Below are 27,769 nucleotides of genomic sequence, written 5' to 3'. Positions count from 1 at the left end.
CTTTCAATAAAAATTTTTAATCCCTCAATTTATTTAGAAGGATAAATTGCTATTCTAACAATATGATGAGAAATATTTCCAAAAAAAATATATATGATAAGGAAATATTTTAATTCACAAGTTCAACGTGCATGGCTTCCTTTTAGCGAAATTAAAATAAATAAATAAACAAACAAATTAATAAGTTACATAAAAATTAATCAATTTACTAATTACAATTACTCCTACCTCTTTTCTTGAAAGTACAACTACAAACTCAAGCGAAAGAAACATCCGACCAGACAATTTTTTTTTTTAAATAAAAAGTAAAAATAAAATGACATATTACAACAAATAATACCGTCACCCGCACATGACTCACATCACCAATCTGATGCTTAAATTTGATTGGCCAAAACCTACTACAAGTATGCCTGTTTTGGTTGACCCCACACTTTTAACATGCAAATACGATACGTGATTGGACCGTCACCTCCGCCAAAAAGTCGTTTTCCGTTAACTAGAGAAAAATAAAAATAAATGAATAAGAATAATAAAAAGGCGTCTTCCAGCACCATTTCCACCTCCAGGCCGTGTGATGTAAATTCAAAGCAAGTGAATTTTATTAATTTTAATTTAATAATAATAATAATAAAAATTTGGCATTTAAGTTCTCTATCATTCTCTTTCTCTCTTAGCTTTGTCTCTGCATATTCTTCGCATCTCTTCAAACTTTTCTTTCGGAATTCAAATTCTCGCTTTTGGAATTGGACTCTCTTAGGAAACAAGAGAGAGAGAGAGAGAGAGTTAGTTGAATTCTGGTGGATCTGGTCGGGAAATTTCACCGGCGGCGAAGAAGAAAGTTTTGGACAATGCTCCATTAAGAGAGAGAGAGAGAGAGAGAGAGAGAGAGAGAGAGAGAGAGAGTTTTTGTGTGTGAAATTTAGGTGAGATTTTTTTAATTGTAATAGTTTTGGTTGGTTTATTATTGTTTTGCTAGCTTTAACACGTATTTTTGCATTTTGGCGACAAGATCTGATCTCTTTTTTCATCCAGTTATGGTTTTTGGATCTGTGAATTGGTATTTTCTGTGCAAAAGTTCAGTTTTTTTTTTTTTTTTTTTTTTTTTTTGAAGTTGATCTGATTTGGAATTTTTTATATTATGGATCAGAAATGATTTAGTTGTTAATGCGTGCTTTCTAGTGAAGATTGAATATTTGTTTTGTTTGCAATGAAGATGAGTTTGATTGCAGATAAGTTGTAGCTGTAGTTGATTTTGATTGGAAATCAGGTTTTACATATTGGTTATGAGTTATTTATCTTATTGTTTTTTGATGTTTGTAGATTCAGGTTTGTGGAAAGTGTAACAATATAAGGGGTGAACCAATGAAAAACGGGATGGTAGAATGCAGTGTCTGCCATTCGAAATTGGTTTCCCCAAATGCCAAAACTATTTCAAGAGCTTATGACCGATATAAGAGCAGGGTATCATCAAAACAACGTGCCCTCAATTTCCTCTTGGTTGTTGGTGATTGCTTCCTTGTTGGTCTACAGGTATCTCGTATTATACTGATCTTGTCGCTGTTTCATTTGATGTGCAAATATTATGTGCACTTGTTAGTTGTTATTCTTGATCCGTCTGCAGCATTCTATATAGACTCTTTTTATGTTAGGCATATTATGATTGTAAGTGCGGGTTGCCTCATTCTTGACCCATTTTTACGGCTTTTCTAATAAATTGGGAGAGGGCTTTACAATAGTTCAGTATAAACTCTAAAAGACATTTTTTAATGATCTTATTTCTTTTTCACATGGAAAATGTTTGATATGACTTGTGATAATTTGAACGAGGAATTTATTTTGAGCCTTGGGTATAAACATAGACTAGTTGACAAATCAATTACGCATTCCTGTCAAGTTTTAATTTGCTCAATAAGTGAATGATTTGCGCATTATTCAATTCCAGAAAGGTAGAATGACACTAGGCTGTTCTAGCTTAGCCTCTAGTTCCTATACTTGCTTGGTAAGCAAGTTATATAATGATTTGCTGATTGACCAGGTTGATTTCAGTGATTCAAATATTGAATTTCCCCTCATCATTTTACATATTTAACCTTCGAATGTTTCTTGGTTTGAGATTTTATTCTGGTTCTATGTAAAATGACCTAGGAACTGATATGATTTCTTTGGCAATTCTCGTATCTTTCCCGGAGTCCTCACGTTAAGTTTACTTTTTCTGCCAGCCTATTTTGGTTTATATGTCCAAGGTGGATGGGAAATTTGACTTTAGTCCAGTCAGTGTCAACTTTTTGACAGAAGCTGCGAAGGTTCTATTTGCAGTTGTTATGCTTTTTTTCCAGGTAAATTTGATTGTTCTGTACCACGTGATTTTGGCTGATGTTCATCTTCATTATTCAACCATGGGGATTCATAGATAGAATGTCATTGCTTAGCCTAGTAATATCAAGTGTGTAAAAAATGAGATTAGCCACCTCATGCAGGTTTTTTTATTGAGATTACTCAAATGATTTTTTGTTGATTGTACAGGCAAGGCACCAGAAAGTTGGAGAGAAGCCTCTTCTCTCAGTTTCTACATTTGTACAGGTACTATTTTTTCCCGCGTACATTATTTGAGTTACATTTAAAATTGGTAGTATAGAAAGGTTATTATGGTAAATGCTTTTATTATTAAACACTGTTCACTTCCTATAAATGCAAAATGCATCCGCTTTTCCACATATAGATCATTTGAATTATCTTTTGTAATTATTTGTTAACATTTGGAGAAGTTACAGTTCTTCTTAGGTAGAAGTTTACCTGCTAAATAGCTATTGGCTAGTGGCAGATTTATATGGGAAACTAAATATCATGCCTCCCATTTTGGCTTTAATTGATGTTAATATGATAATGGTATATACTTGAAGAGCTCACAATTAATAACCTAAGTGATCACAAATAGATAATTTGATCTTATAAATGTGGATGTACACTGGAATATTGTCCTTGACTTTGTATCTATGTTCTTTGTTGCTGCCCTATAGGATCTGGTAGAATTTTTATTTTTTTTCCCCAGAAAATTGTGTTGATGGTGCACTTAGCATTCAAAATCCTATTCTAGAGGTTGTAGGTTGGTAATATGCTGACAGCAAGGCTTTTGCCTGCCATGATCTGCAATGAGATTTTAGAGTTATATGTTGACATTAAGCTAAAAGTTGAAACTTGTCAGTTACTATTCTACCAATGAGTTGTAATTGTTTTGCAGGCAGCTCGCAACAATGTTCTTCTTGCTGTTCCAGCTTTTCTATATGCCATCAATAACTATCTAAAGTTCACCATGCAGGTATAGGACATTTCATTTTTCTGCTAGAAGTCTGTCTGTTCCATGCATAAATAGTTGCTAAGTTGCATTTCCTCTTATTTCTGGAAATTGTTTGGGTTATATGGATTTAATACGTTATCTTCTTTTGAATGGAGCAAATGCATGGAGGAAATGAATGGAGAGATGATTGGTTTTGATTAGAATTAAGCCCATAACTAAATCCCAAATTGTGTAAAGGTTAGCAACAGTGGATGTATATCACGGCTTCATATATTTATTTCCACTTTTTTAATCAGTAAACACAAATCTATACTCATAGTCATAGGCGTCAAGGGAGGTTTAATCTGCTTATGCTAGCAGTATATATATAAGAACAACCTGAATGAGATTTGTCAACTATCACTAAGATTTAAATGATCATGTTCAAATTCCCTTCAGTAAAATGTTGAGCTAGCGACAGTTTCTATTTTCATCTATTCAATGAGTAAGATTCCAAAAGCTTGCAAATTTTTTTCAAGGAACGAAATTTCATGTTTCCTTATGCCTAATTCTATAATAGAACCCTTCCGAGTGGGCTCTCCACCTTTACTTGCTCATTATGCACTTTTTTCCTGAGAGTAGCATAGACTAAATTTTCCTATGTCTACACTCTAGACACATCTATGTACCAAGGGGTATGCGTGTGCTCTCTTTCTACAAGAATTGGCATTTGGGGATGAGTGTTCAGAATTGTCAAGTTGGAGCAACATCTATCAGCCTCTTATGCAATGATGGAAAAAGTAATGCAGAAGAAAACCTTAGGAGAAAAACGGGGAAAATTAAAAATTTAAAATTACTAGTTTAACTGTTTGCATCTCTAAAGCAAATTAATGCCAACTTTTTAAATGAACTTAAATCTCTGAAGCAGATAAGGAATCTATTACATCATGATGCCTATGATAAAAATGTGGCATTTTGTCCTCAATTATTAACTTTATCCAACATCATTATTCAATCAAAGATACATAGCTTCTAATGATTATTTGTCAACAGTATGGCACTTTTTATATGACCAGGTCCTGTATGACTGCTTTGCTGCTTAGTCTAGTATCTAGCTTATAGGCTTGGACATTACCTTGGGTTATTTTTGGATATTGCCTTGGGTTATCTTGGGAAACCAGAAAAATTGAGTTAGCCTTGAATATAGAACCTTTTCCCTTGGATATCTTTTCATAATTTTATAATCTGTGCTCAAATTAGATTGTGAATTTTGCATTTTGTATTTCAAGCTTGGCTGAGATGAAGAGGATATGTCTTTTGGGTTGCCAGACATCCCTTAGAATTGCTCTACCTGTGGTTGCTGGTTAACCATAATTAACTTTCTTGGTTCAATTTATATATAGTTCACTGTTGCAAGGATTGAGGGTGTAAATGCTTGTTTAAAGTTGATTAAGATAACAATGACTATTTATTGGTGCAGCTATATTTTAATCCTGCGACGGTAAAGATGCTGAGCAATCTGAAGGTATTTTGTGATTCAGGATATTTATTATTGGTGATTTGATGATATTACTTGGCATATTGCTGTTTCTTGTCTGTAGAATTTCATTTACCTCATAAGCAATAATATTTTGATCTTCAGCGGACTTCTAATTTTGTTTCATTGATTTAAATGTTTGTTCCTCATTTGTACTATCCTCCGCTGAAAATGTTGCAATTTTCATGGTAATATGCAGCATGATGTGATTTTGCTTCCAGGAGTTGTGCACCTTTTATTTTCTTTGGATGCTAAATTTCATGATATTATTAAACTTGTTTACATAAACAAATATATTGCACCTTTTTAGCTTTGATGTAGTTGAAGTGTATATAGGAATTTCAGTTGTGGATAATTGTGATTAGTACAATCATTTGATGGTAAATAAATGCCTATTGAGCATTGTGTCATGAAAACTCTTTGGCATGCATATGTCTTACACATCAAACTGTGTTGATATACCTTTCTTGTATGGCTGGATTTATGAAAGCAAAAGGGTGCTACTTGATATGGGAGCAAGATAGACTAGGGGCTAGAAGGCTGTTTTGACACCTTATTCAAATGGCTTTTCTTGGATTAGTTCATTGAGGAACTGCTGTGACAAAATATCTGCTAAAGTGGGATGAATAATCTGTTTCCTTGTCTTACAAATATGCTTGTAATTCTCTTACAGGTTTTGGTGATTGCTTGTTTGCTAAAGATAATAATGAGGCGCCGGTTTTCTGTACTTCAGGTTAGTTTCAAATTATAAATGAATTTATAATGACCAGGATTGGCATTTCCAGTTTGATGAGAGTCATCAATGTACTCTTTTGAGCATACAATGTTGAATTTCATGTTTGGTAAATATTTATTATTCTGTAACAGTGGGAAGCTCTTGCATTATTGCTCATTGGAATTAGTGTAAATCAACTACGTTCTTTACCTGAAGGTAGTACGGCAATGGGCCTTCCAGTTGCAACGGGTGCATACGTTTATACGTTGATCTTTGTAAGTGTTTTATGTGTTCTTTGCATGATAGTAATTCCTGCTTGTTGAACACATTTGAGAATTGCAGTACAAGTAGTTTGGATTCAACTAGGTTTTGTATTCTTAAGATTTTTTCTTTAAAATTTCTGTGCTTGTTGGAAGCTTATTTAGCAATTCTACAGGTAACTGTTCCATCATTGGCCTCAGTCTACAATGAGTACGCATTGAAGAGCCAATATGACACAAGCATATATCTTCAGGTGATATTTTAGGGTTCAGCATGTTGGTTTTTTTTTTTTATGTCGAATCAAGTAAATTACATAGTTTTTAGAGAGATCAAATTGAGAAAGTACAATCTACCTGGAATTAAACCTGCAACATTGAAAATTGAAGTCAGTAAGATCCTAATTTTGACTATGCTTTTGGCTTTCAGAACTTATTTTTGTATGGGTATGGCGCCATCTTCAATTTTCTGGGAATATTGGCAATGGCCATTGTCAAAGGTATGGGCATGGATCTCTGTTATTATCAAGAACAATGTCCTGAACTATATTGCTATCCTATGTTTGATCTGTGGCTGTCAGTTTACATTGCTTTTTCATGGAGTTCATTGTGGGCTTTGTGTATACGTGGAGTTAGGTTTCTACTTGGGCTAGTTTGCTTGTGAATATTGGGAAGGACGTGTAATTATGGACTTTCTAATTTTGGGAAATTACTTGACCACATCTTTATGTCTATGTTGCATTTAGTGGGTTTCGTGTCATGTCTTTGAGTTTTTTTATGTCTGTAATTCCCATAATCAGTATCATTTTGTTGCACTTCTAGCCAAATAGGATAATCATTACTTGCAACTTTGATGGAGTTCTACTTGTTTTAAGGATCCTACTTCGACCAGTTGTTGTTCCATTATCAATGTGATATGCATCCTGACATTGAAATTGTATCACATGGTCTTGGCATTTATGTACTGAATGAATGTTTGCAGGTCCTAGTAGCTTTGACATCCTGCATGGTCATTCAAGAGCTACCATGCTTCTGATATGCAACAATGCAGCTCAAGGAATATTGTCGTCTTTTTTCTTCAAATATGCAGGTCAATTTCTTTAATTTTGTCCATAATGCCCTTTGCTTGCTATATGTTTGATGTCAGTCTTTGCTAATAACATGGGGAATATGTCTACTTGTATAAACTATTCACAACAACCTTCTGATTCCCACTCATGGATTGACGGCATCATTTGCTGTGTTCAGATACAATATTGAAGAAGTACTCGTCAACAGTTGCCACAATCTTCACAGGCATTGCATCTGCTGTGCTGTTTGGCCATACTTTGACTATGAACTTTTTGTTGGGAATTTCTATTGTGTTTATCTCGATGCACCAGGTGACTTTTGAGAATTTATTAACTTGATGAATCATTTAAAGTTTTCAGGCAAGGAAAAGATTTAGGAATGTCCATTTTCATTGGGTTTCATTTATCCTTTCAGTTCTTTTCATCCCTTTCAAAAGTCAAAGATGAACAGCAGAATGGAGTGGCGGAACTAGTGGATCTTCAGGATAGCCACAGGTACATCTGCTTTCCTTTTCTATTTATCTCTTCAGTCTCCATGATCTTATCATTGCTAGCAAGTTTCTTCATGATGGAGGCCATAAAGCTCCTGCACTTGTCGCTTAGAAAAGTTATGTTCTTCCTGAAACTTGAGAAAAATGTCAAAATTGAATATAATTTAAAGGTACCTGATTTAATCATTTTTAATCACCAAATATATCGAATACTCAATATATAGACAGAAGAATGGTGAATAATGATGGAGAAAGAATTTTCATTAATTGCAATTATTTATTATATTCTTTTTATGTTCAGATCGAAAGATTCATTCATAAATATGGCAGCTGGAGCAAATGAAGAGGTAATAATAATCTTCAATTACCCTGTTTTATACCAAGTTGTAGCATTCTCCTTAGATCTAACTCAGTGTTCTGTTCTATTTCTCCCTTTCCAGAATCACATAGGGCACGATGAAAGAAAACCTCTACTTCCCACCTAGAGTGTAGTCAAATATGATAACCTTAGAAAGGTATGGCACTATAAAAACATACATTTTCTAATTGTTGTACTCCAGGTGCTGAAGTTATTTGCCATAAATTTTATTTCAGGAATTTTCCGGGAAGAAATTCTTTTGGCAGGACTTATTGTACTATAAAGGAGATAAGTCAGTTGTCAGAATTACAAATAAAAAGGGCAATTTCAGAAATTATTTTACAGAGTTGAGATCTTTTCCTAGTTGGTACTCCAAGTTTTCCTTCATGCAGATACCTCAGTCAACCGGCCGCCGGAGGCTTAGATATAGAGATATAGTAAGAAAGGGTAATTGGATACCTGGTTCATGATTTATAGCCTGGCATTTAGTAATGTCAATGTTCAACATGTATTTTTTATTATCTTAGAACCCTTTTTCCCCCTAAATGTCTTTTTTCTTTTTGATTATCTTTATAGGTTTGGGGCTCAAATCATGATGTGAGGATACAGTAAAAAGAAAATGAAAGAGAAATGCCTTTTTTTTTTCTTTATACAAAGATATTTAAATGTATTGATTATACATATAAAAATTTTAATGGTCCAATTGGAAAGGAAAAGTTTTATTTTTCAAGCAATAGGGCTTCTTTTATCATATTTTCCCCTCATTTGGCTTGAATGAAACAACTACTTTGTAGAACAGGTGCAAAATTAAACAATGTGGATTCCACATGCCAGACCTCTTGGATTGGATGACTATCTGAATCACTACTAAGAGATTGGTTGGTATAAATTTTTCATGTTTGGTTTCAAGGAAAATTTTGAAATTTTACATCTAGTTTTGTAGTTGGTTATATTTAGATTAAATTTTTTAATGAAATTTATTTTTTACTTATAAATAAAATGAATTTCACATGAATTTACTTTAAATATTATAAGCATTATCTAGTTAAGTACTAGTAATTTATAGTTCAATTTTGCAAGAATTTAGTTTAATAAGTCAAACCGAATTAGTCTAATTTAATCTAATTTGATTTTTAGCATATTCAATTCGATTTTGGTTTGATGGAAATTTTCTTCAATTTAATTCAATTTTTAATAACATAAAAATAAACCCAAAAATCTATTAAATCAAATCAAATTGATCTAACGAAATAAATTCAATTTTATTTTATTTGATCTAATAAATTGATTTGAATCAATTTCTATTTAGAAAAATTTCCATATTAGTATTAATAAAATAATTAATTTTATGCTCAGCAATTTATTTTAAAAGATATATATATTTGCTAATAAATTAAAAACGATCACATAAAACCTAAAAAATTAATTAAATTAATAATTCATTGTTTTCGATATTTGATTGATATACATAAAAATTCTTTAATTTAATTAGGAATCATTACAAGGAATGATTATAATTAATTAAATCACTATTATTAGAGAAAATTCTGACTTTCTTCTGCTTCTCATAAAAAATGAAAACTCAAAAACTAAAAGACCTTAACTAACAAAAAAAAAAACTAAAAGACCTTAACTTTGTTACCGAGTCAACTCGTCCTAGCTGGAGACAGAGCCCCGCCTCTCTATTGGCCAAATTCCGTCACTAGACTGTTAATGAAACAAGCTATTCTCTTCACATTAATTTAATTTAAACGATAAATACTATAAATAAGAAAGAAAGAATAATTTTCCTTCTAACAGAAGAAGTTAGTAACTGACATTCATTTCTCTTCTTTCTGCTATTCGCTTGTTTCGTCTTCTTCTCTACGCATATCTCTAACGCATGCGTCGCAGGTCCTCTCTCTCATCTAGTTCTGTTTGGTCGATGAGAAAATATTACTAGCATAATACATGGAAGAAACTTAGAGCTCAGTTTTTCTCGCTATCAAATTAGAGCTTTCGATTTAATCTCTCTGTTACTTTTCTGCTTTTTAACCGGCTAAACTGCTTATTTTGATTCATTTTTTTTTTCATAGATCATTTTAGAAGGATTTCAATCGAAGAATTCAAGCTTTGGTTTCTCCAGATTTTGTCTTAGGTAAAACCGCGAATTGCAGTGTTTACGGATCTTGTAAGATCCGATTCTTTTTTTCCAAACCCTAACTAGAAACGCTATCTTGCTTAGCTGATTTTCAATCTGATATGCTTTTTTTTCGTTGTTTTTTTCGCTGCTGGTGCTGTTTTTGTGTTGCAGTGGACGTGGTAAAGTACTTGAATCAACATCACCATGGTTTCCTTTGAAATGAATGACCGCAAGAGTGAGTGAACTTTGATCTTATAGCTTTGCACATTATTTGTGTGTATTTACATATTTGATGAGCAGTTTTCAGTTGAAGATATTTTGAGAGAGACAGGGAGAGGAGGTGAAGTTGGTGGTAGATTGAGAGAGATAAAGTTCTTAATTAATAGATTCTTTTTAGAGAGATAGGTGTATAGTAATTGAGAAACTCTTGTTAAGTTGATATGTATTTTGTAAAGAAACCTTATATTCCTTCAGGGATCTAGATAATTTCCATACTATCCTCATTTAATCCCTCTTAAATAATCATTATCAGTTTCCCCATTACAATTAATAGATTGTAAGAGCTCTGAGCATTTTGAGAGGCCCGAACCATGAATCAGATTATGTCTAGATCCTTGAAAAATGCTAGCTTAAGAGGTGTTGAAATTTGGACTCTTGAGGTGTTGAAGCCATTTAGATACAGTCAAAGTATTTCTGTCATATGGAGTATAAATCATGGTATATTCAAGTAGTAATTGTATAATCAATAAAACTATTTTTGGCTAGCTCTCGAGGCTCATGAGTGATGACTAATTGCTTTTTGTGGACTGTTGTTATTGGTGATCATTAACCCTTAATTGGTGCTTCCAACACAAATTAGCATATGAATAGGGAGAAAAAGAATTAAGTCCATTATATTCATCTCTTCTTTATTCTTTTACATTCTAACTTTTGCAATTGTGAAATAAAACAGAGATTGGGCTAGGATTGACAGGATTTGGCATATTTTTCTCGTTCCTGGGCATTATTTTCTTCTTTGACAAGGGATTACTTGCCATGGGAAATGTAAGTGTCTTCCTATGAATATCCTTAAATGTAATACATTATGCATTCATTTAAATGATCTTATTTCTGTGGTGCATGTTCAGATCCTCTTCATCTCAGGAGTGAGTCTAACCATTGGACCAAAGTCCACCATGCAATTCTTCATGAAACGTCAAAATTTTAAGGTCATTTCTATCACTTTTTTCCCCTCCATTCTCTTGCACAAGTGTTCTTACTCTGCATTTTGCTGCTGTTACATACTCTCTTTATAGTACTTGGATTTTCTGGTCATGCAGGGAACTATTTCTTTTGGTGTTGGCTTCTTCTTTGTTGTCATAGGATGGCCAGTTATTGGCATGATCTTGGAAGCATATGGATTCATCATACTATTCAGGTCTGTTAACTTTTTATCTCAATGGTCTGACAGCATTCAAACTTTGCATGGTCTTAGATGCTGATGAGAACTTTGTGCAGTGGCTTCTGGCCTACATTGGCAGTCTTTCTGCAGAGGATCCCTATTCTTGGCTGGGTGTTCCAACAACCATTTGTTCGATCGGTATGCTCCCTTTAGAACTCAATGCTATCTTTTTGCCTTCTTAAAGTGCCATTTTCTTGTTTCTTAGTTTTCCTATAAACTAAGAAACTAGTTAAAAGGTTTTTAGTCTGTTAAAATTACAAATAGGCTACAACAACAACTAAACTTTAGTCTCAAACTAGTTAGGGTCGGTTATATAGGGCATTTGTTACCATTATCTGCTCTAATAAAAAATAAAAAATAAAAAACAGTGCAAAGCAAAGCATATATTGAAAAAGAATTTTGTAATACTAAATTTTGCGGAGAAAAGAATGCAGAGATTTAAAAAAAAAAAAAAAAAAGTGATAAACAAGCAAAAGAAAAAAAAAAGGGTCTCATGCCAACCCTAGATTAGATTGCTATAGATATCTTTAGTTTCGATTCTGTCCTTTACTTCTGTTCATTGCTAAATCTTCATCAATCCCCAAAATTGTAGATCCTTCCTCACCACTTCCCTACAAGTAAATCTAGGTCTACCTCTTCTGGTTTAGCCCCCTCTACCACCAAAGTATTACACTTACGAATCAGGGCACCTAGGGATCTCCATAAAACATGGCCAAGCCATCTTCTTCTGTTGAACAAATAGATTGTACAATACAAAAGACTACTGTTCATGCTGTTGCATAGTATTTTTTTGTATACAAAGGAAGAGTGCTGTTGTGTTATCATAAAAATATTTAACTGAAAAATGTTCATGTTGTTGAAAGGTAATACAGACACTCACATTTTTAGAGTAGCGGTCAAGGTGGTTCTACTTGGTTTTTGAATGATCAAAACTGTACTTGATCGGAATATTCAGTTTTTGCTTTCCGTTATAAACTGAGTGAAATTGGAACTTGCTAATTTTGATGAGATTAGTGCACAGTTTTACTTGTCTTTTAAAGTTCTTTTTATACATTGGATTATCATCTAGGAAGTGCACAAAGATGTTGAAGGAAAGGTCAGTCTTGACTGTGGAGCTAAAAATTGGTCAAGGCTCGAATCAAAGTTAGTGATATAGTTCAAAACTTAGTTGAAACATTTATGAGCATGTGCTCATACGCATGCAATTGTGTTATTTATATTTATAGAGAGACAGAGAGCCTTTTCAAGGATTTTGATATAAATAAAACACTTCCATGATTAGTATTTTCCAATGAAGAGTAACATTGTTGTTAATTGTTGTTGAAAGGGGAATACTTGATTGATTTATTTCCATGTCTAAGTTTTTGTATGCTATTAATTTAAAGCTTGAACTAGTTTCTTATATTTTTAATCCTGAAATTTGCAGTTTATGGATCGCTACCGAGGCAGAAGAGTTCCTGTGTAGTGCAGAATCAAAAAGAAGTGAAACTAATCTTTTGAATAGGTCCACATGTAAGTCCTGTAAAAGAATACTATCTGGCTCCAGATCTAAAATTTTTTTGGTTTAGAGATGGGTAGGTGTGCAATTCTGGGATTGCAAGGAAGTGCAACTAAGCTGCAGATAGGTCCATTTCTAATTCCCTGTAAAAAGTATTTCTAGAAATATATATATATATATATATATATATATATATATATATATATATATATATTTTTTTTTTTTTTGGATTCTGTTTGCATGACTGTAGAGAGTGCATTTTCATTTGATGATAAGCTTTTTGTCCTTTCCATTAAAGAAGGAAAAGAAAATTATAATTTTCAGTTTATCCATACTATTCTTTTGTTTGTTTCTATTCTCTATCATTGCACAATGGATCTTATGAAATGAATGATTTGTTCTTAAGACACCCTGAGGCTGTCTTTTTTATTTTGTTTTTTATCTTTTAAGTAATGGGGGAAGGGGATTTGAATTTGGACATGCCCAAGTCTTATATGTACTATTGGTTGTTCTGAGGCTGCAATGGTGAATTTTTGTTTTTATGAGCAAGAGCTAAACATTGAAATTTCATTTTAATAAATATTTATTTATAATTTACATATTCAGATAATTAAGTTATAATTGTATGCGTAGATAATTAAGTTGTTGATGTTATGGTATTTAATTAGATTTCCCAAATCGAACATAAACCTAATAATAATAATAATAAATGGACTATTGGTAAGTTATGCATTCTACTCTCAGAGTATTTCTTATTAGTAATGATGCGAGAACTAACCCAACTAAGTCTTTTTGATCGGAAATTGCAAGTTGTTGGGAAACTTTAAATTTTTTTTTTTTTTTTTGGCATTTATTTAAAACTTGAATTAAAAAATAAAATTGATTAAATATTAAGTGAAAATCACTTTTTATTATTTTCAAGCAGAATAACTGAATTTTCTATTTAACCTATTAAATAAGGACAATAAAAATATTTTCATTACAATACATCATTCTTTAACAATTAATATTCTGCCTAGAATTGAAAATACGACATATGATGTATGAGAAAAATAATTTTAAAAGGAGAACTTGGAGATGAAGAAAAAGACTAACGGCTTTTGGTTAGTATTTTAATCTATGAGTGTACAATTATAAATGAATAAAAGGAGTGACCAATTGAACATACTCAGCTATAAAAAGAGACCTTCGGGCTTGTTAATGGGCATTCTTGAAATAGTAATAATAAATGGCTGAAGAAGTGATCCTTTTGGATTTATTTGCCAGTTCTTTTGGAATGAGAGTGAGAATAGCTTTGGCTGAGAAAGGGATCAAATATGAATACAAGCAAGAAAACATGTTGAATGAGAGCCCTTTGCTTCATAAAATGGTCCCTGTCCTTATTCAGGATGGAATACCTATTTGTGAATCTCTCATCATCCTCCAATACATTGATGACACATGGAATCAACACAACCTTCCTTTGTTGCCATCCGATTCTTACCTTTGACCGCAATAAAGGGTTTGGGCTGATTTTCTAGACAAAAAGGTATATTAAGAGCTTAAATTTATTAATAAAGAGTGTATCATATCACTGTCTCGTATGTATTCTCTTTAAAAAAACTCACAGTAGTATGATAATAAAATTTCTCAAAGTTATGCATGTGAAAATATGATGCAGGTATATGATAGTGGCAAGAGGATACTAATGACCAAAGGAGAAGTCAAAGAGGCAGCTAATTTGGAGGTGAACCCTTTGGATTTATGGATATAGCACTAATTTCCTATTCCTCCTGGTTTTTTTCCTATGCAACCTGTGGAGAATTCAACATAGAAGTTCAAGTCCCAAAGCTTATGAAATGGGTTCAAAGATGCAAAGAGAGAGATAGTGTTTCAAAATCCCTCACTGACCTACTCAAAGTTTATGAATATGTCTTGTAACTAAGGAAAATGGCTGGGGTAGAATAAGAGATTGCTACTCCTATCACTTCTGTTTTTGGATTTAGTTGATGTTTTATATATAATAACCATACCAAATTATGATGTAATTTGTGGGTGATCTTGCAAATCCTCTCTTATGTATCTTCTCTGGTTGTTCCTGGTGAAAAACTAATTGTAAAAGCAAAAGCAACATAACCAAATGCACAGTAATCCATGGCCAAGTAGGCATATAAGTCTGTAAAACGCTACAAATGAAAAAACTAAGAACTAGGAGATAAAGGGGAAAAAGGAAAGCTTTTTTTTTTCATTGTAAACTCAATGTAATAGAAGTGAAGCATTTTGGTTACCAGTCTTAATTTTGAAACTCACATTAAGTTTTTACCTGAAAAATTAATTCATACCAGTATAGTTCTTACGGATATTTGGCCTCCCAGACCTTCTGACTGTGCCAGAACTTGCTTTCAAGTTGATTGAAGCTCCTTCAGACAACTTTTTATTAGCTGCTGGGGTTAAAATCTGATCAGTAACTTCACCTTCAAGGGAAAAGTTCGATGAAAGACATTTTTCGGGCTTGTTTCTGAAATTTCTGCACTGGACTGGAGATTTGGATTGGAGATTCTCTTCCTGCTTGCTACTCATATGCTTTGATCTGTACCTACTTCTTGTTACAACACCTGTACTTCGGGTAAGTTCTTTGTGCATCTGATAAGTCTTTGCCTTCTTATGATTTTTCACAGTTTGATCCACTTCAGAATTTACAGTCACTTGTGGACCTTCACTTTCCAAGTTGGAATGGTACATTGGAGTATGTTGGAATGTGTCTGACAACTTTCCCAGTGTATCATCACAACTAAGATTTTCAGAATCCTCAGCAAGGCGCATAACAAGATCACGTATGCTTGTTGCTGGGAGCTCATCCAAAGATGACAGGTCAGTATTTGGATTTAATCTAGGCACATTTTTTCTACTTGTAGAATCTCTTTTAGCAGATTCTTCCACATAAAATTGAGCAAGGCACCCTTCCCATTCAAATGGAAACCCAATCTGGAAATGATTGCAAACCTGTAGAGATAAACAATTCAATTGGGGCTTGATCTAAAAAGGTTAAATAGGCATAGAAATAGCATATGTAATTTTGCACCTGTAAGTTCAGGACAACCTTATTAGGCATTTATTTGGTTCTAATCTAATTTTGTTTCTTAAACAAATACTAGAAGAACATTCTGAAGCAATAGATTTATACTCAATGAAAACAGGAGAAATTTTACTAGAATCATTATTTGAATTAAATATTTTTATACATTACTCTTAAGACCACAGAGAACAAGGTGAAGACGGAAAAGATATTTTCTCAGGAGAAAAAAGGCACAATACCAGAACTGAAAAGCCACTTTGAAGCGTTCGGCACCTATTTATGAAGCCGTTTATTGCAATTGTGATTCCATCCCTGGTTTCAAGAGTGGTGGCATTGATTCTCCTGGATATTGGTGCAGAGTAAAAGAGTCTTTCTCCTAAGCTTTGATACAAATAAAAGTAAAAGCACAAACCCCAAAAATTCTTTACAATCTTGAAGAATTATTTGCAATCAGATTAAAGAAGCGATCTAATTTGGAAATGCAAATTCATGAAAAAAAAGAAATTGTAGCAAATTCAAATTCATAAAAAGAAATCATGAAAAAAAAAAGACTATTGGAAATGCAAATTAATCACAGATTGAGGGGGAAAACTTGAAATTGTAGCAGAAGGCCTCAGCTTGCTTAAAATCCTTATTGGGTTATAGCTTACAGAATTAAATGGCAAGAATATTAAAAGTTTCAATTAAATTTTACTCAAGAAACAAAAAAGGAAGACACTTCTGGCCAACATCCACAAATCTTACTTCAAATTAAACCCAATTCTTCATTTTCGCTTTGGAAACTTTCTAGATTAGATCAGAAATTTTTGCCCATCAATTCTCGACCAGAGAACAACTTAAGTAAAACAATGAAGCAATAAATAAATAAATGAATAAATCATACTCGCTTAAAGCAAACCCAGCAACAGCAATCCCTTTGTTCTCGGACTTAACCAGCCACCAATCGTCCAGTAACACCTGGATAAAACAAAATCAACAACCATCACGAACAATTAACATCGGCTACTACTTCAATAACAGCATAACACATAAAAAGAAGTGAAGTACAAAAATTAAAAAAAAAAAAAAAAAAAGGGAAACGAAATGAGAAGGTTCAGATTTTTACAGATTTGAGGGACAAAGAAGAGGCAGGAATGACGGGCTTCTGATCAGATTGAGAACCGCGAAACGACGAGGCTTTTGGGTTTCCACATATGCTAGCTATCTTCTCCATTTTCATTATCTTTACAGAGAAAGAGGAGGGAAAGGTGGTTTTCTCTCTTAAAATATATATATAAAAAGCCAATCAAGATAATTATATTAACTCCATTGTTTCGAGTAGAAATACAATGCGCGGTGTCATTTTTATCAACTTCCCAAAATCAGTGAAACTGCCGGTCAAAGGGTATAATCCGGAAGGTCGTTTAGATCCATTATTTTGTCGTTTTCCTCTCAATTGTTATTATAACTCTAAGAAGACGAAATTTGAACAGCTGTTGTGAGTCCAACGCCTAAGAAAAGGCCCTTGTGCAGTTCGAAAAAGCAAAAAGCTAAAAAAAGAAATAAGAAAAAGAAAAGGCTGAAGTGCCTTTCAAAGACACAAAAAAGAAGGGTAAGCGGATAAGGTTGCCCTACGAGAAAAATAAACACTCAAATCTTATATTCCAAAAAAAATAAATAAATTCTTAGTTTGTGACAAAAATATAACTCGTGGCGTTTTATATAAAACTCAACATCCAAAGCCGTATGTATAAAATATATTAAATTATTATATAATGTGAACCGGGATTGAGCTACACTTTAAAATTTAAAAAGTTAAAATAAATTTTTCAACAATTAGAAAATAATTTTTTAAAAAAAATTATACTAAATTATGAACAAATTTTTAAAAAATTCTAAAGTTTGGAGCCGGTCTCCCCGTTCCTCCGCCCTAAATATAAGTTATTTTATATATACAATGAGCTTTGTACAAAAGTCAATGATTTTTTTTTTGTTTAAATAGTACATATCAATATATTTTGTAATGATAAGAACATTTACGACTGACAATCATCCTTTCACTGTTAGAAAAAAAAACAAATTCCCTTTATTGATATTGTATAACAAGACTATTGCGTAAAAAGTGTTTTTCTTTTTTGGTACCAAGTGGCCGGAAGGTGCCAATTACATCTTAATAATGATAATTCGGTTTAAATTAATAATCCTTTTAGATTTTAAATTATGTTTTTCCGAAAAAATATCAATATTATAAATATTTCCACTCAATAAAAGATTTCCAATGTTGCTGTTTCGTTTATTGATTTAAAAGATGCAACTCAATTGAAAATAATAAAAAAATAATAGTAACACATAAAATTACTTAATTTTAAAATAAACTAAATCCAAATTGATCTATTTATGTTCATCCAACCCAACCTAGTTGCCACTGTTAACTTTTTTATAATTTTATCACTAAAAAAATATTTTGATGTATGGATCTATCCATGTATTAAGTTAATAATTAATTACTTTACGAAAAATTAGGCTTTGAAATTTTTTTAAAAAATAATTAATGAATTTTTCAAATTTTATTCATATATATTCAACACATTAATTATTAATGATATAGATAAAGTGTAATTTAATTAAATTAATAAACTTTTTATTACAATTTATATAAATTAATTGTCACCGTGTAAAAACCCTTATTTGTAGAATTTATGTGTGCGCTTGAAAGTGGCGAAACAGATTTGGGTTCAATTTGTTTAAAATTAAAAGTTCGATGGTTAATATAGACAGAAAAAAGTAATCTTTTAGATTTAATTGAACCAATCAAAAACATTTAAGGGTCAATTTGATACTCTTAAGGTTAAAAAAAAAATCTGCAACATCGACATTATCTCTCCTAGCAAAAGTGGCGAGAACAACGAGAAACGATGGTAGTCGGAAAATCAAGTAAGTTCTTTCCTTCATTTCCATGATTTAGTTTTAAGTTTCTGTAACCAAATTATGGATTATAAGAAATTTTCTATATATTTTCTACTAATTCTCAACACAGAAAGCAATTGAGGGGGAGAATATGAGAGAAGAAAGAATTTGGGTTTTTTTTTTTGTTGTTTTAGATTTTTTTAACCAAATTTTTTTTCTCCGACCAGGCCACACCATTTCTACTTTCTTCTGTCTGGGGTCATTTTTTTATTTTAATTTAAATCTTATTTTTTATTTCTAATAAATAATGTTTTGAGAGATCAAACAAATTTTATAATATAATAAATAATGTTTTCTCCATTCTAAAATTCTTGCCTTACTTCTTTTCATTTGTTTAAATTATAGTACTATTTTCCATTTTTTTTAGAATAAAATAATTTTTTATATTATTTTTATTTAATGTGCATTTTTACGAATAAAACTATTGCGTTTGATATTAATATTAACCAATTCCATAACTTAATTTTTTGATTTCTTGCATTAAAATTTAAATTTTAATTGGTTTCAACGATGATATTGTATGAATCAATTAATTAAAAGATTTTTTTCACTTAACATTGTTGATTCTACATTAGATTAATGCGTAAACTTATTAATTAAAATTTAGTTAGATTGTTAATGTTAAATTTAATTTTAATAATATGGATTTTTATAAAATAAAGAAAAATTATAATTAATCATAATAACTATATTTTCTTAATATATATGAAACTCAAACTAAAATAAAATTTGACGTCCAAAATTTTTAACACCAATCAAAATTGTTACAATGGTTTAAAAGTTGTACGGAAATGATATTTTGGATTTTTTTTCCCCCTTTTTCGAGCCAGTTAGCAGTTTAAAATTCTCAATTAACCAACTTGGTTAGCAATTTTCTCAGGAAAACAAGAATTATTATAGAAATGTTGAATTCCAATAATCTAATTTGCATTATTCATAAGCAAACTAATAGACTCGGACTCTTGACTCTATGCAATCACCTGATATAGTTATTGGCCCTGAAGAACCATTGTTGACACCAACATCCTCTTTTTTCTTTTCTTGTGGCACCAAAAGGAATTATTATAGAAATGTTGAATTCCAACAACCAAACCCTAATAATTTAATTTACATTATTCATAAGTAAACTAATAGACTCGGACTCGGAATCTGACTCTATGCAATCACCTAGTATAGTTATTAGCTCTGAAGAACCATTATTGATACCAACATCCTCTTTTTTCTTATCCTGTGGCACCAAAGAAGGTTTTGGAGGCAATTTTAGGTTTTCAAATTCTCCTTCCAGCATCTCTATAACTTCATGCATGGATGGACGATAAATGGGTTCCAATTGTATACACCAAAGAGCTACTAAAGCCATCTTCTTTGTCATTGTACTTTCCTCCTCTGAAACATTATCTCCCAATTCCATGTCTTTTCCTTTATTAAATTGTTCATAAACCCATGTCGGAAAATAGACTTGGCTTACATGCGCAGCAAATGCATTCAAGTGCTTTCTTCTTCCCACCATTTCCATTAACAAAATCCCAAAACTATACACATCAGCTTTATGAGATATACCTCCAATGTTCTTGTAGATTAGTTCTGGAGCCATGTAACCCATTGTTCCCCTTGCTGCTGTGAGACACACAATACTCTCATCGGTCGAATATAATTTTGCAAGTCCGAAATCTGAGATTTTTGGCAAGAAATTTTCATCAAGAAGAATGTTATGTGGCTTGATATCAAAATGTAATATTTTCATATGACAGCCTCGGTGAAGATAGTCAATCCCGCGAGCCACTCCTAGAGAAATCTCATACATTTTCTCAATGGTTATCAAATTGCTACGTTCTTCCGAAAATATATACTTCTCGAGAGATCCATTAGACATGAAATCATATACGAGAGCACGTTTAGATTTCTCAGCATAAAAACCAACAAGACGAACCACATTAATGTGACGAATTCTCCCAATTGTAGCAACTTCATTGATGAAGTCTCGACCGTTACCTTTGGACATGTTCAACATTTTTACTGCAGCAAAATTACCACTCCGGAGTTTTCCTTTGTATACAGAGCCAAAACCTCCTTCTCCCAGCTTTTCTTTGAAACCGTTTGTTATCTTCTTAATTTCTGAGTAAGAGTATCTAATTGGGAAGAGATTATCATAACTTTGAAGAAACTCTTCAATATTATCATATTTTGATAAATGTCTCCTTTGCCATTTATAAATCCAAAAGGAGAGAAGACCTATTATCCCACATAAGGTTAATGTTGCACGACATACCACTGGAAAAAATTGACAGAACAGTTGTTAGCAATTATTTGATAGTTAAAAACAGTGAAGTTTAGCTTAAATAAGGAGAGGAATTCCCTTACCAAAGAAAGAAATTAAATAAGTAAGCAAACCTGCAAGAAGAAAAAGAACAAAAAAAGTTAAAAGATGTAAAATATGTAGCCATATAAAACTTGACACATTGGCTTAAAAATGTTTGCGCTTTATTCTTGTCATTGTTTAATCGTTGAACATGGAACGATTGGCATTTCACTTCTCAAACTTTCCAATTTCAATATATTTAGAGCTAGCCAGTTAGGAGTAGTCTGGTTGATCTTTTCACTAATATGAACAGTGAAAGATCTTGAATTCAAGTTTTCTTAATCATATGAACTTATTTTCTTTATTATTTGGCTTTTGATTTCATGGAAACGCATGAAAAAGAATTAGATAATGGATTTTGGCAAACCTTTGAAGACTTTTCTAAGTCTTCCAAGCTTGTTCATAAGCTTCTCTTGCATTTGAGTCTCTCACTCACCAAGTAAGTTTAATCCATTTATCTTCATATCTATGCTTAGATTAGATGTTCTTGCGTCTATGAGCTACATTGAGCTATTTGTTAGAAAACTGAGGATTATGAGATTACGTTGAGCTATTAGATTAAATTACATTTTTTTAAGGATTTTTTTCTTTCTTTCTTTAAGGATTTGTAAGTGTTGGAAACCTTGAATTTGAATAATGAGAAGCTTGACATGATGCCCTAGATTATCATTATAGCCAACCCCTCCAAAAAAAAAAAAAAAAAAAAAAAGTGTGATATAAATATTCTCACCCAAGACATAATATCCGGCATATCTTATTGACCTGCCTGCATTGACAAAACAAAAATGAAAAACAATTAGCAAAAGAAAATGTAATAATATATCTTTTTCTTTTTGTTCTTTTGAATTAAGGATTAACAACCGTTATTATATTATTCTAAATTATTCTTTGAAACAAAATAAATAAATAAATAAAATTAAATTAGAAATAATCTCAAAGTTTGATTATTCTTGTTTTCTATCCAAATATAGCACAATTAAACTTGCAATAGAGTGTAAGCATCCTTACCATTGGGAATTCCGTTAGTATACAGGTCATAAATCAAGTCTGCCAAAATAAAAGAAAGCCCAAGTTAAACAACTAACAGGTGCCCAAGAAAAAATAATTAGAAGAGGCAAAAAAAATTTTCCAACATTCAGAGGTTACAACATCGAAAAACATTATTATTTTAATTTACAGGTAAAAGATAAAATTTTCTATATTTTGTAAGGTAAACTTAAAAAAAAATAAAATAAAATTAGGGAGGTCGCCGCCACAGTTGGCCACCCCTAGTTCCATTATTGATGACCAATCAACACTGCCTATCAATGAAAGCTCTTTCAGAAATGGAACTTACCATTGGCACAATCAAATATGTCTTCTAATTTTTCTGCATCAACACAAAAAGAGTACAAAAAGATTTAATTTTTTGATTGTACATGTCAATTAATGCAAATATGATTATAATAAAAATGAATTTGATTAAATTACCCTATATATTCAAAACAATTTTTAATTATTACAAAGGCCACCAGCTTCAGGGAGGTGCTATGGATATAATTCAAATGTGTATTTTTGAATTAGTTTGTCTCAATTTAGCTTATTTTAACTATAAAGACTCTTATAGGGTGTGATTTTATTTTATTTTGATTATTTCATTTTTGTAAACTACTGTGCTATAATTTCCATAATAATATTAATAAGGTTCAATTTCCCTTTTAAATTTAAGGGCTAAATCATTAAAAAAAACCACAAATTATGTGGATAGTTTTAATTGTACCCTAAATTTAACTTTATTCTACTAGTATTCTGAACTTTAATTTTAATTACAATAGCATTCTAGTTTCAAATTGTACCCAATATTAAAATAAAAAATAATATTTTATCCATTAGATTGGATATAATTTAATGAAAAAATGTTAGTTTCAAATTATACCCAATATTAAAATAAAAAAAAAAATACTTTTTATTTATTCATATAATATTAACTACAAGTAATGATTCTCCAAAAATAAAATTATGTCATAAGAGATCTAATGTAAGTATAATTTCAATAAATCCTAACAAAAATTCTATGCTTAAAAAATGGTAAAACAAAAACAGAAACTAATACTCTACACTTATAGCTAACTAAATTTTATTATTTTACTTGACTTTTTATGAATTTAGAAAAAAATTCATAGCAATATTAGTTACGGCGCCGTAAATTTTTTATTAACATGACCATATGTCCAACAAAAATAAATGAAATTAGAGTGCTATTGTAACTAAAATTGAAATTCAATCTACTAGAAAAAGAAAGTTAAATTTAGGATACAGTTACAACTACCTACAAAGTTTGTGATTTTTTGAATGATTTAAGCAAATTTGGGTGTTATATATGATTTATCCAAAAATTAATTTTTATGCAATCATTATCCTAATTTTACATCAAATGAGCAAAAAGGTCAATTTTTAACAAAAAAAAAAAATAATAATAATAATTTTGAAAAGGTACAAACTATTATTTTATTAAAAGTAAATAATAAAAATTATTATGTCATTCTTTTTAGCTACAAATTTGGTCTTTGTAGTAATTTGTTGTAAATTTGTGAAAATAATTATATAAAAAATTAATTTATTTATAAGTAATTCAGAGTGCAAATTGAACTTTATGTAATTCAAATTAGAGAGAGATTAATATAAAATTCTCTCAGTATCATCTTTCGTTCTCACTATTCTTGCTACGGGAAACCTTGAAATGTAAAAACACATGTAGAATGTTTCTTACCAACATAACCATCAGTATCTTTCCTACCCAGGTAGCGTACACTCTGAAGCAGGCCTGCGCAGATAAAAAAAAGAAAAGAAAAGAAAAGAAAAGAAAAGGAGGAGGAAGTTGTCACGATGAAATTAAGACGAGGATACGATAAATGGAAAGTAAGTGATGAGAACTCTGCAGATTATAAATTTATATTGGTATAAAGAGGAGAGAATGACTTACCTAGATTTGGTTTGTGGATCCAGATAAAAAAAATATATATATATTTTTCTAAAAACAAGAATATTTTAATCACTTAATGGAAAAAAAAAAGTTAGTAAATTTCGATTGATATATAGTTTTTTTTTTCTTTTTTAAATTAGTCATTGAAAACATTTTCTATATATAATGGATAATAATGCAAAACAGCTCCTTACAGCTGACATCTTGACGGAGCAGGTTCGTTTCTGTTGCTGTTCCTATTCCTACATAGACAAAGAGAAATATTAGTTTTATATACAAAATGAAAACACAAAATAAAAATTAAAAAGACAAATATCAAATTTTTTTTTTTTCCCCTTTTTCTCTTTGAAACACAAAATAAAAATTGAAATATTACTCATGCACTAGGCAAGACTGGCTTTGAATCCAACTAAAATGTCATGTCAAACCAGAACTGATTTACAATCATAATAACCATTCAAACCCAACTTGAAATGGAGGCCATGGAAACGAAATGTACCGGGACAGTGTTCCGTAGTGTTGGCGAGGTTGCAGCGGTTTTCCTCATAGTTGTCACAGCAAGTCCTAAACCATGAAATCTCAAACCCATATGACATAATGCGGTGAACATCCAGATATGAAATGTCCATCGCTTCTTTTGGCAGAAAAGATGCCATAACTATCTGCTCAACACGGCAAGAATCCACCAAATCCCTCACATAAGTAGAGCGAGAGCGAAGCATTATATACCAATAACCTGAATTATAATAATTTAATTAATATAATACTGCAGTTATAATTAACTTATTAGGGCCTTGCTCTTTTGTTAAATGTTAATGGACTAGCCTGCTAAAATTAATAATAATAACCTCACCTGAATAATACGTGCTATTGATGCAAGGATGAGCATCCACATAAAGTGGAGAATCCAGTATTCGATGTTCACAGTTTACCAAAACTATGCTCTTTTTGTATTCATCATAATTCTCGGCTTCTGGCCAAAAATACCGGAAATATGGAGTATCCCAATACTGATTATAGAACTGGTTCAAAGAATGGCGAGGAAAGGAGGAGCAGTTATCCTTTTGGATAAGGGCATCTACTATTCGAATTGTGAAGTTATTGTAATTAATAGACAGAACGTAATATTTAGCTGAATCCAAGTATAGTACTGTAAGGTTGTTTTCACAAACAAGTTGAAGGTTTTGGTTGCCGCAGGTTGTCGGATCAGTGTTAAGGCGAAAAGGGTAGCTTATGTTATGGATATCGCCGCAAGAACTGGTGCACTGATCATTATTGCTTTTGCTTTTTCTAGCACAGCAACCATGGAGATGGAGTATTATTAAAATTATAACTAGAAAAAGAAGGTTTGAGTATCTGCTGATCATTCTGTGAACTGATGAGACAGAGAGAATTGATCATTAAATTTGTGATGCAGGATTACTTTGGTCGTCGCTGGAAACTTCAAAGCGACTTCCAATAAACATTGCACACCACAAGTCTTCCTTTTAAGTCAATGCCCCGTAGATAAAGTCTCAGAATTATGTGGGGTAACACAAAAAAAGCAAGTCTATTGCGAAGTCTACTTCAAGGAAGCTGCGACGAAGCTAAAGGAAGAGGGTCATTAAGGGAAACATATTGGCACTAGTCCATTCTCCATTTATTTTTCTTATTTCCAAGATACAAGCCTTTTAGTATAGGAAATAGAAGCCAAAAACAAAAATGATAGGATACAACTACAAAGCAAACCACATCATGAGATATTGAATTCGCCCTTTTTTGGCTCCATCAACAACTGTGGCAACAATAAACAAATAACATCTCTGGAGTCTGGACCACTGCAATCAGCCTTAAGAACCTGATAATCAAATATATAAGGAAACATCTTGAGACTAGATCACAGAGGAACACTCTTCTAACATATGAATCATGAAGACTTTTTTACCATGTTGGACACATTCCAGACACTAAAACTCTTGGAAACATCTTAACACTTCAAAAAAGTTTCACTATATTTCTTTAATTTTGGCAACCCTCTGTAAACTGTAGAGGTTAATTCACAATTTAAAATTTTAAGATGGATTTCAATTGCTTCATAAAACCCAACTTTTATTTTTCTGATCATGCAATCAATTAAACTGACACATTACTATATCACGGTGTAATTGAAATTCACAAAAGCAAAATGCAGTACATGGTTTTGAGACTAGATTATTGAAATTAATGTCACGGTGTAATTGAAGTTCTTTAAGCTTCTAAATTACTATATCACTTATAACACTAATCCGAAACCAAGAAAATGTATGAACAGCTTTTTAGTGAATCTTAAGAGCATTAATTGGCAAAATTCTCAAACTGGAAGTTGAGAAAGATTTTTTTTTCCCCAAGGAAAGATGTTCAGAAAGATGGACAGAGGAATAACCCTGTAAACAAGTGTTTCAGGGTCCCTATCACATGCAAAGAAATTCTGAACTTTAGGTTCAGCAAGGAAATTGTATGACAAGATTTTTACTTTTTCATTAGCTAGATCAACACAATTCATTTTAGCAAGAAATATCCAATTTTTCTAATTCATGATAATAAATTTATTTTCCCCCTTCAATGCTTCTCTTTAGATTTTTTTTTTTTATACAACTTTGAGATTGAAACGAATTCTGTGTTAGTTAATTGTTATTCTCATTAATTTTGTAAATATTTTATGATTATTAGTTATTACATATTAATTGTTATTCTCATTAATTTAATTAAATATTTTATGATTATTAGTCAACAATTTTGTTTCTTATCTTTGCGGTTTCTTTGGCAAAAATATTTTCTTCTTTCTTTTTCTATTTTGCGTAAAGATATTTTAATAAAATCATTTAAAAAGACCAAGAAATTATTGCTGAACAAATTGACAGTCACTTCCATATTTAAATATTAATTTAAATAGTAATAAGTCAATCAAAAGTAAGTGGGAAATTTTGCAATATATATATATATATATATATATATATATATATTGTAATTGTTGTCTAATTAACATTAAAAATTTTATTTTGAAACAAAATTAAAAAAACAAGAAAAGATCACGCCCTGAAAATTTATTTATTTTTTTGTCTGAGATAACAAAGAAAAATCATGAATGGAACAAATTCCTGAAACTTTTCACTCATTACCAGTAATTGTGAAAAAACATCATTTGTTTTTAAGGTCAAAACCAACCACTCTAGTTCTACACAAAAATGCCAGTAAAATTTGGTCCAAACCAACAAAAAATGGTGCAGGGGATTGTGAGATTGTGTTACAGACAGTCTTCCATAAAGTGGAACTAAGCCAAGCACATTAAGTAAACTAGCTTCAGCTTTCAGATTGTCCAAAATACCTGCCAGATATTGTAGCAAGAATGTTCAGCATTATAACCTCATCATCAAGTTCAGACTTCGCAGCTCGCAAGCTGGCACACTTTCGCAGCAGGCTCCGCAGAGCAGCATTAGTATCAGCATGTAATGGAGTATCAACTGCTGCACATAAAGCAAAAAGCCACATACAATCATTTTTCGAAAGCGTGCTCATTGTTTCTGCCAAGCCTATGCATTTCTTCAGCATCAATACTCGCGTAACAGAATCCATTCCTAAAATCGCAGACAATGTAGGGTAGTTGCATGTAGAATCATCACTGACAGAATTTTTAGTAGATAAATTCTGAGAACATGCTGATAT

At 31.6% G+C, this 27,769-nt stretch overlaps 4 protein-coding genes and 1 pseudogene across 6 annotated transcripts; 3 read left to right on the top strand and 2 right to left on the bottom strand.

Moving 5' to 3' along the window:
* The first annotated feature begins 591 nt into the window (after positions 1–591).
* On the top strand, positions 592–8,435 carry LOC105629252 (Nucleotide-sugar transporter family protein). Its single transcript, XM_012210811.4, has 16 exons — positions 592–926; positions 1,324–1,533; positions 2,223–2,339; positions 2,527–2,583; positions 3,242–3,319; positions 4,758–4,802; positions 5,488–5,547; positions 5,682–5,804; positions 5,966–6,043; positions 6,217–6,286; positions 6,769–6,876; positions 7,035–7,168; positions 7,272–7,351; positions 7,649–7,694; positions 7,788–7,862; positions 7,942–8,435. The coding sequence occupies exons 2-15, from the start codon at positions 1,366–1,368 to the stop codon at positions 7,830–7,832; spliced, it is 1,209 nt and encodes a 402-aa protein (XP_012066201.1). The 5' UTR covers positions 592–926; positions 1,324–1,365; the 3' UTR covers positions 7,833–7,862; positions 7,942–8,435.
* A 1,005-nt stretch (positions 8,436–9,440) lies between these two features.
* LOC105629253 (vesicle transport protein GOT1) lies at positions 9,441–13,094 on the top strand. 2 transcript variants are annotated; one of them, XM_089715841.1, is made up of 8 exons: positions 9,441–9,598; positions 9,781–9,875; positions 9,999–10,062; positions 10,780–10,871; positions 10,955–11,035; positions 11,147–11,244; positions 11,325–11,406; positions 12,695–13,094. In XM_089715841.1, exons 3-8 carry the CDS (start codon positions 10,032–10,034, stop codon positions 12,731–12,733), a joined length of 423 nt encoding a protein of 140 aa, XP_089571967.1. In that variant the 5' UTR covers positions 9,441–9,598; positions 9,781–9,875; positions 9,999–10,031; the 3' UTR covers positions 12,734–13,094. The 2 variants fall into 2 exon arrangements, with proteins under 2 accessions (XP_089571967.1, XP_089571965.1); XM_089715839.1 differs by having other exon boundaries at positions 9,442–9,598; positions 9,781–9,842.
* A 528-nt stretch (positions 13,095–13,622) lies between these two features.
* LOC110008970 (putative glutathione S-transferase parC) lies at positions 13,623–14,793 on the top strand (annotated as a pseudogene).
* Positions 14,794–14,878: 85 nt separating this feature from the next.
* On the bottom strand, positions 14,879–17,271 carry LOC105629254 (uncharacterized). The gene is made up of 4 exons (XM_037635605.2): positions 16,927–17,271; positions 16,705–16,778; positions 16,061–16,202; positions 14,879–15,748 (listed from the first exon to the last, which is right to left on the bottom strand). The coding sequence occupies exons 1-4, from the start codon at positions 17,038–17,040 to the stop codon at positions 15,077–15,079; spliced, it is 1,002 nt and encodes a 333-aa protein (XP_037491533.2). The 5' UTR covers positions 17,041–17,271; the 3' UTR covers positions 14,879–15,076.
* A 2,367-nt stretch (positions 17,272–19,638) lies between these two features.
* LOC105629400 (LEAF RUST 10 DISEASE-RESISTANCE LOCUS RECEPTOR-LIKE PROTEIN KINASE-like 2.2) lies at positions 19,639–25,579 on the bottom strand. 2 transcript variants are annotated; one of them, XM_089715834.1, is made up of 9 exons: positions 24,942–25,578; positions 24,588–24,824; positions 24,283–24,330; positions 23,876–23,929; positions 22,463–22,495; positions 22,135–22,173; positions 21,857–21,892; positions 21,129–21,158; positions 19,639–21,038 (listed from the first exon to the last, which is right to left on the bottom strand). In XM_089715834.1, the coding sequence occupies exons 1-9, from the start codon at positions 25,453–25,455 to the stop codon at positions 19,870–19,872; spliced, it is 2,160 nt and encodes a 719-aa protein (XP_089571960.1). In that variant the 5' UTR covers positions 25,456–25,578; the 3' UTR covers positions 19,639–19,869. The 2 variants fall into 2 exon arrangements, with proteins under 2 accessions (XP_089571960.1, XP_089571962.1); XM_089715836.1 differs by lacking the exon at positions 21,129–21,158 and having other exon boundaries at positions 24,942–25,579.
* Positions 25,580–27,769: the final 2,190 nt, after the last annotated feature.

Source organism: Jatropha curcas, chromosome 1 (assembly GCF_041381405.1).
Source record: "Jatropha curcas cultivar XTBG-Jc1 chromosome 1, XTBG_Jcur_1.0, whole genome shotgun sequence".
NCBI lineage: Eukaryota > Viridiplantae > Streptophyta > Magnoliopsida > Malpighiales > Euphorbiaceae > Jatropha > Jatropha curcas.
Note: the sequence above shows the minus strand (reverse complement) of the source record. Positions and strands in the feature narration are given on the sequence as shown.

Coding starts and splice junctions, on each gene's coding strand:
- LOC105629400 (XM_089715834.1), bottom strand. CDS start 25,455: ATGATCAGCAGATACTCAAACCTTCTTTTTCTAGTTATAATTTTAATA. Junction 24,825..24,941: donor CAATAGCACGTATTATTCAG/GTGAGGTTATTA, acceptor ATTATAATTCAG/GTTATTGGTATATAATGCTT. Junction 21,893..22,134: donor TACTAACGGAATTCCCAATG/GTAAGGATGCTT, acceptor TTGTCAATGCAG/GCAGGTCAATAAGATATGCC.
- LOC105629254 (XM_037635605.2), bottom strand. CDS start 17,040: ATGAAAATGGAGAAGATAGCTAGCATATGTGGAAACCCAAAAGCCTCG. Junction 16,203..16,704: donor GCTGGGTTTGCTTTAAGCGA/GTATGATTTATT, acceptor TTTGTATCAAAG/CTTAGGAGAAAGACTCTTTT. Junction 15,749..16,060: donor AAAGTGGCTTTTCAGTTCTG/GTATTGTGCCTT, acceptor TTATCTCTACAG/GTTTGCAATCATTTCCAGAT.
- LOC105629252 (XM_012210811.4), top strand. CDS start 1,366: ATGAAAAACGGGATGGTAGAATGCAGTGTCTGCCATTCGAAATTGGTT. Junction 5,805..5,965: donor ACGTTTATACGTTGATCTTT/GTAAGTGTTTTA, acceptor GCAATTCTACAG/GTAACTGTTCCATCATTGGC. Junction 7,169..7,271: donor TGTTTATCTCGATGCACCAG/GTGACTTTTGAG, acceptor TTATCCTTTCAG/TTCTTTTCATCCCTTTCAAA.
- LOC105629253 (XM_089715841.1), top strand. CDS start 10,032: ATGGTTTCCTTTGAAATGAATGACCGCAAGA. Junction 10,063..10,779: donor TGAAATGAATGACCGCAAGA/GTGAGTGAACTT, acceptor GAAATAAAACAG/AGATTGGGCTAGGATTGACA. Junction 11,407..12,694: donor AACAACCATTTGTTCGATCG/GTATGCTCCCTT, acceptor TGAAATTTGCAG/TTTATGGATCGCTACCGAGG.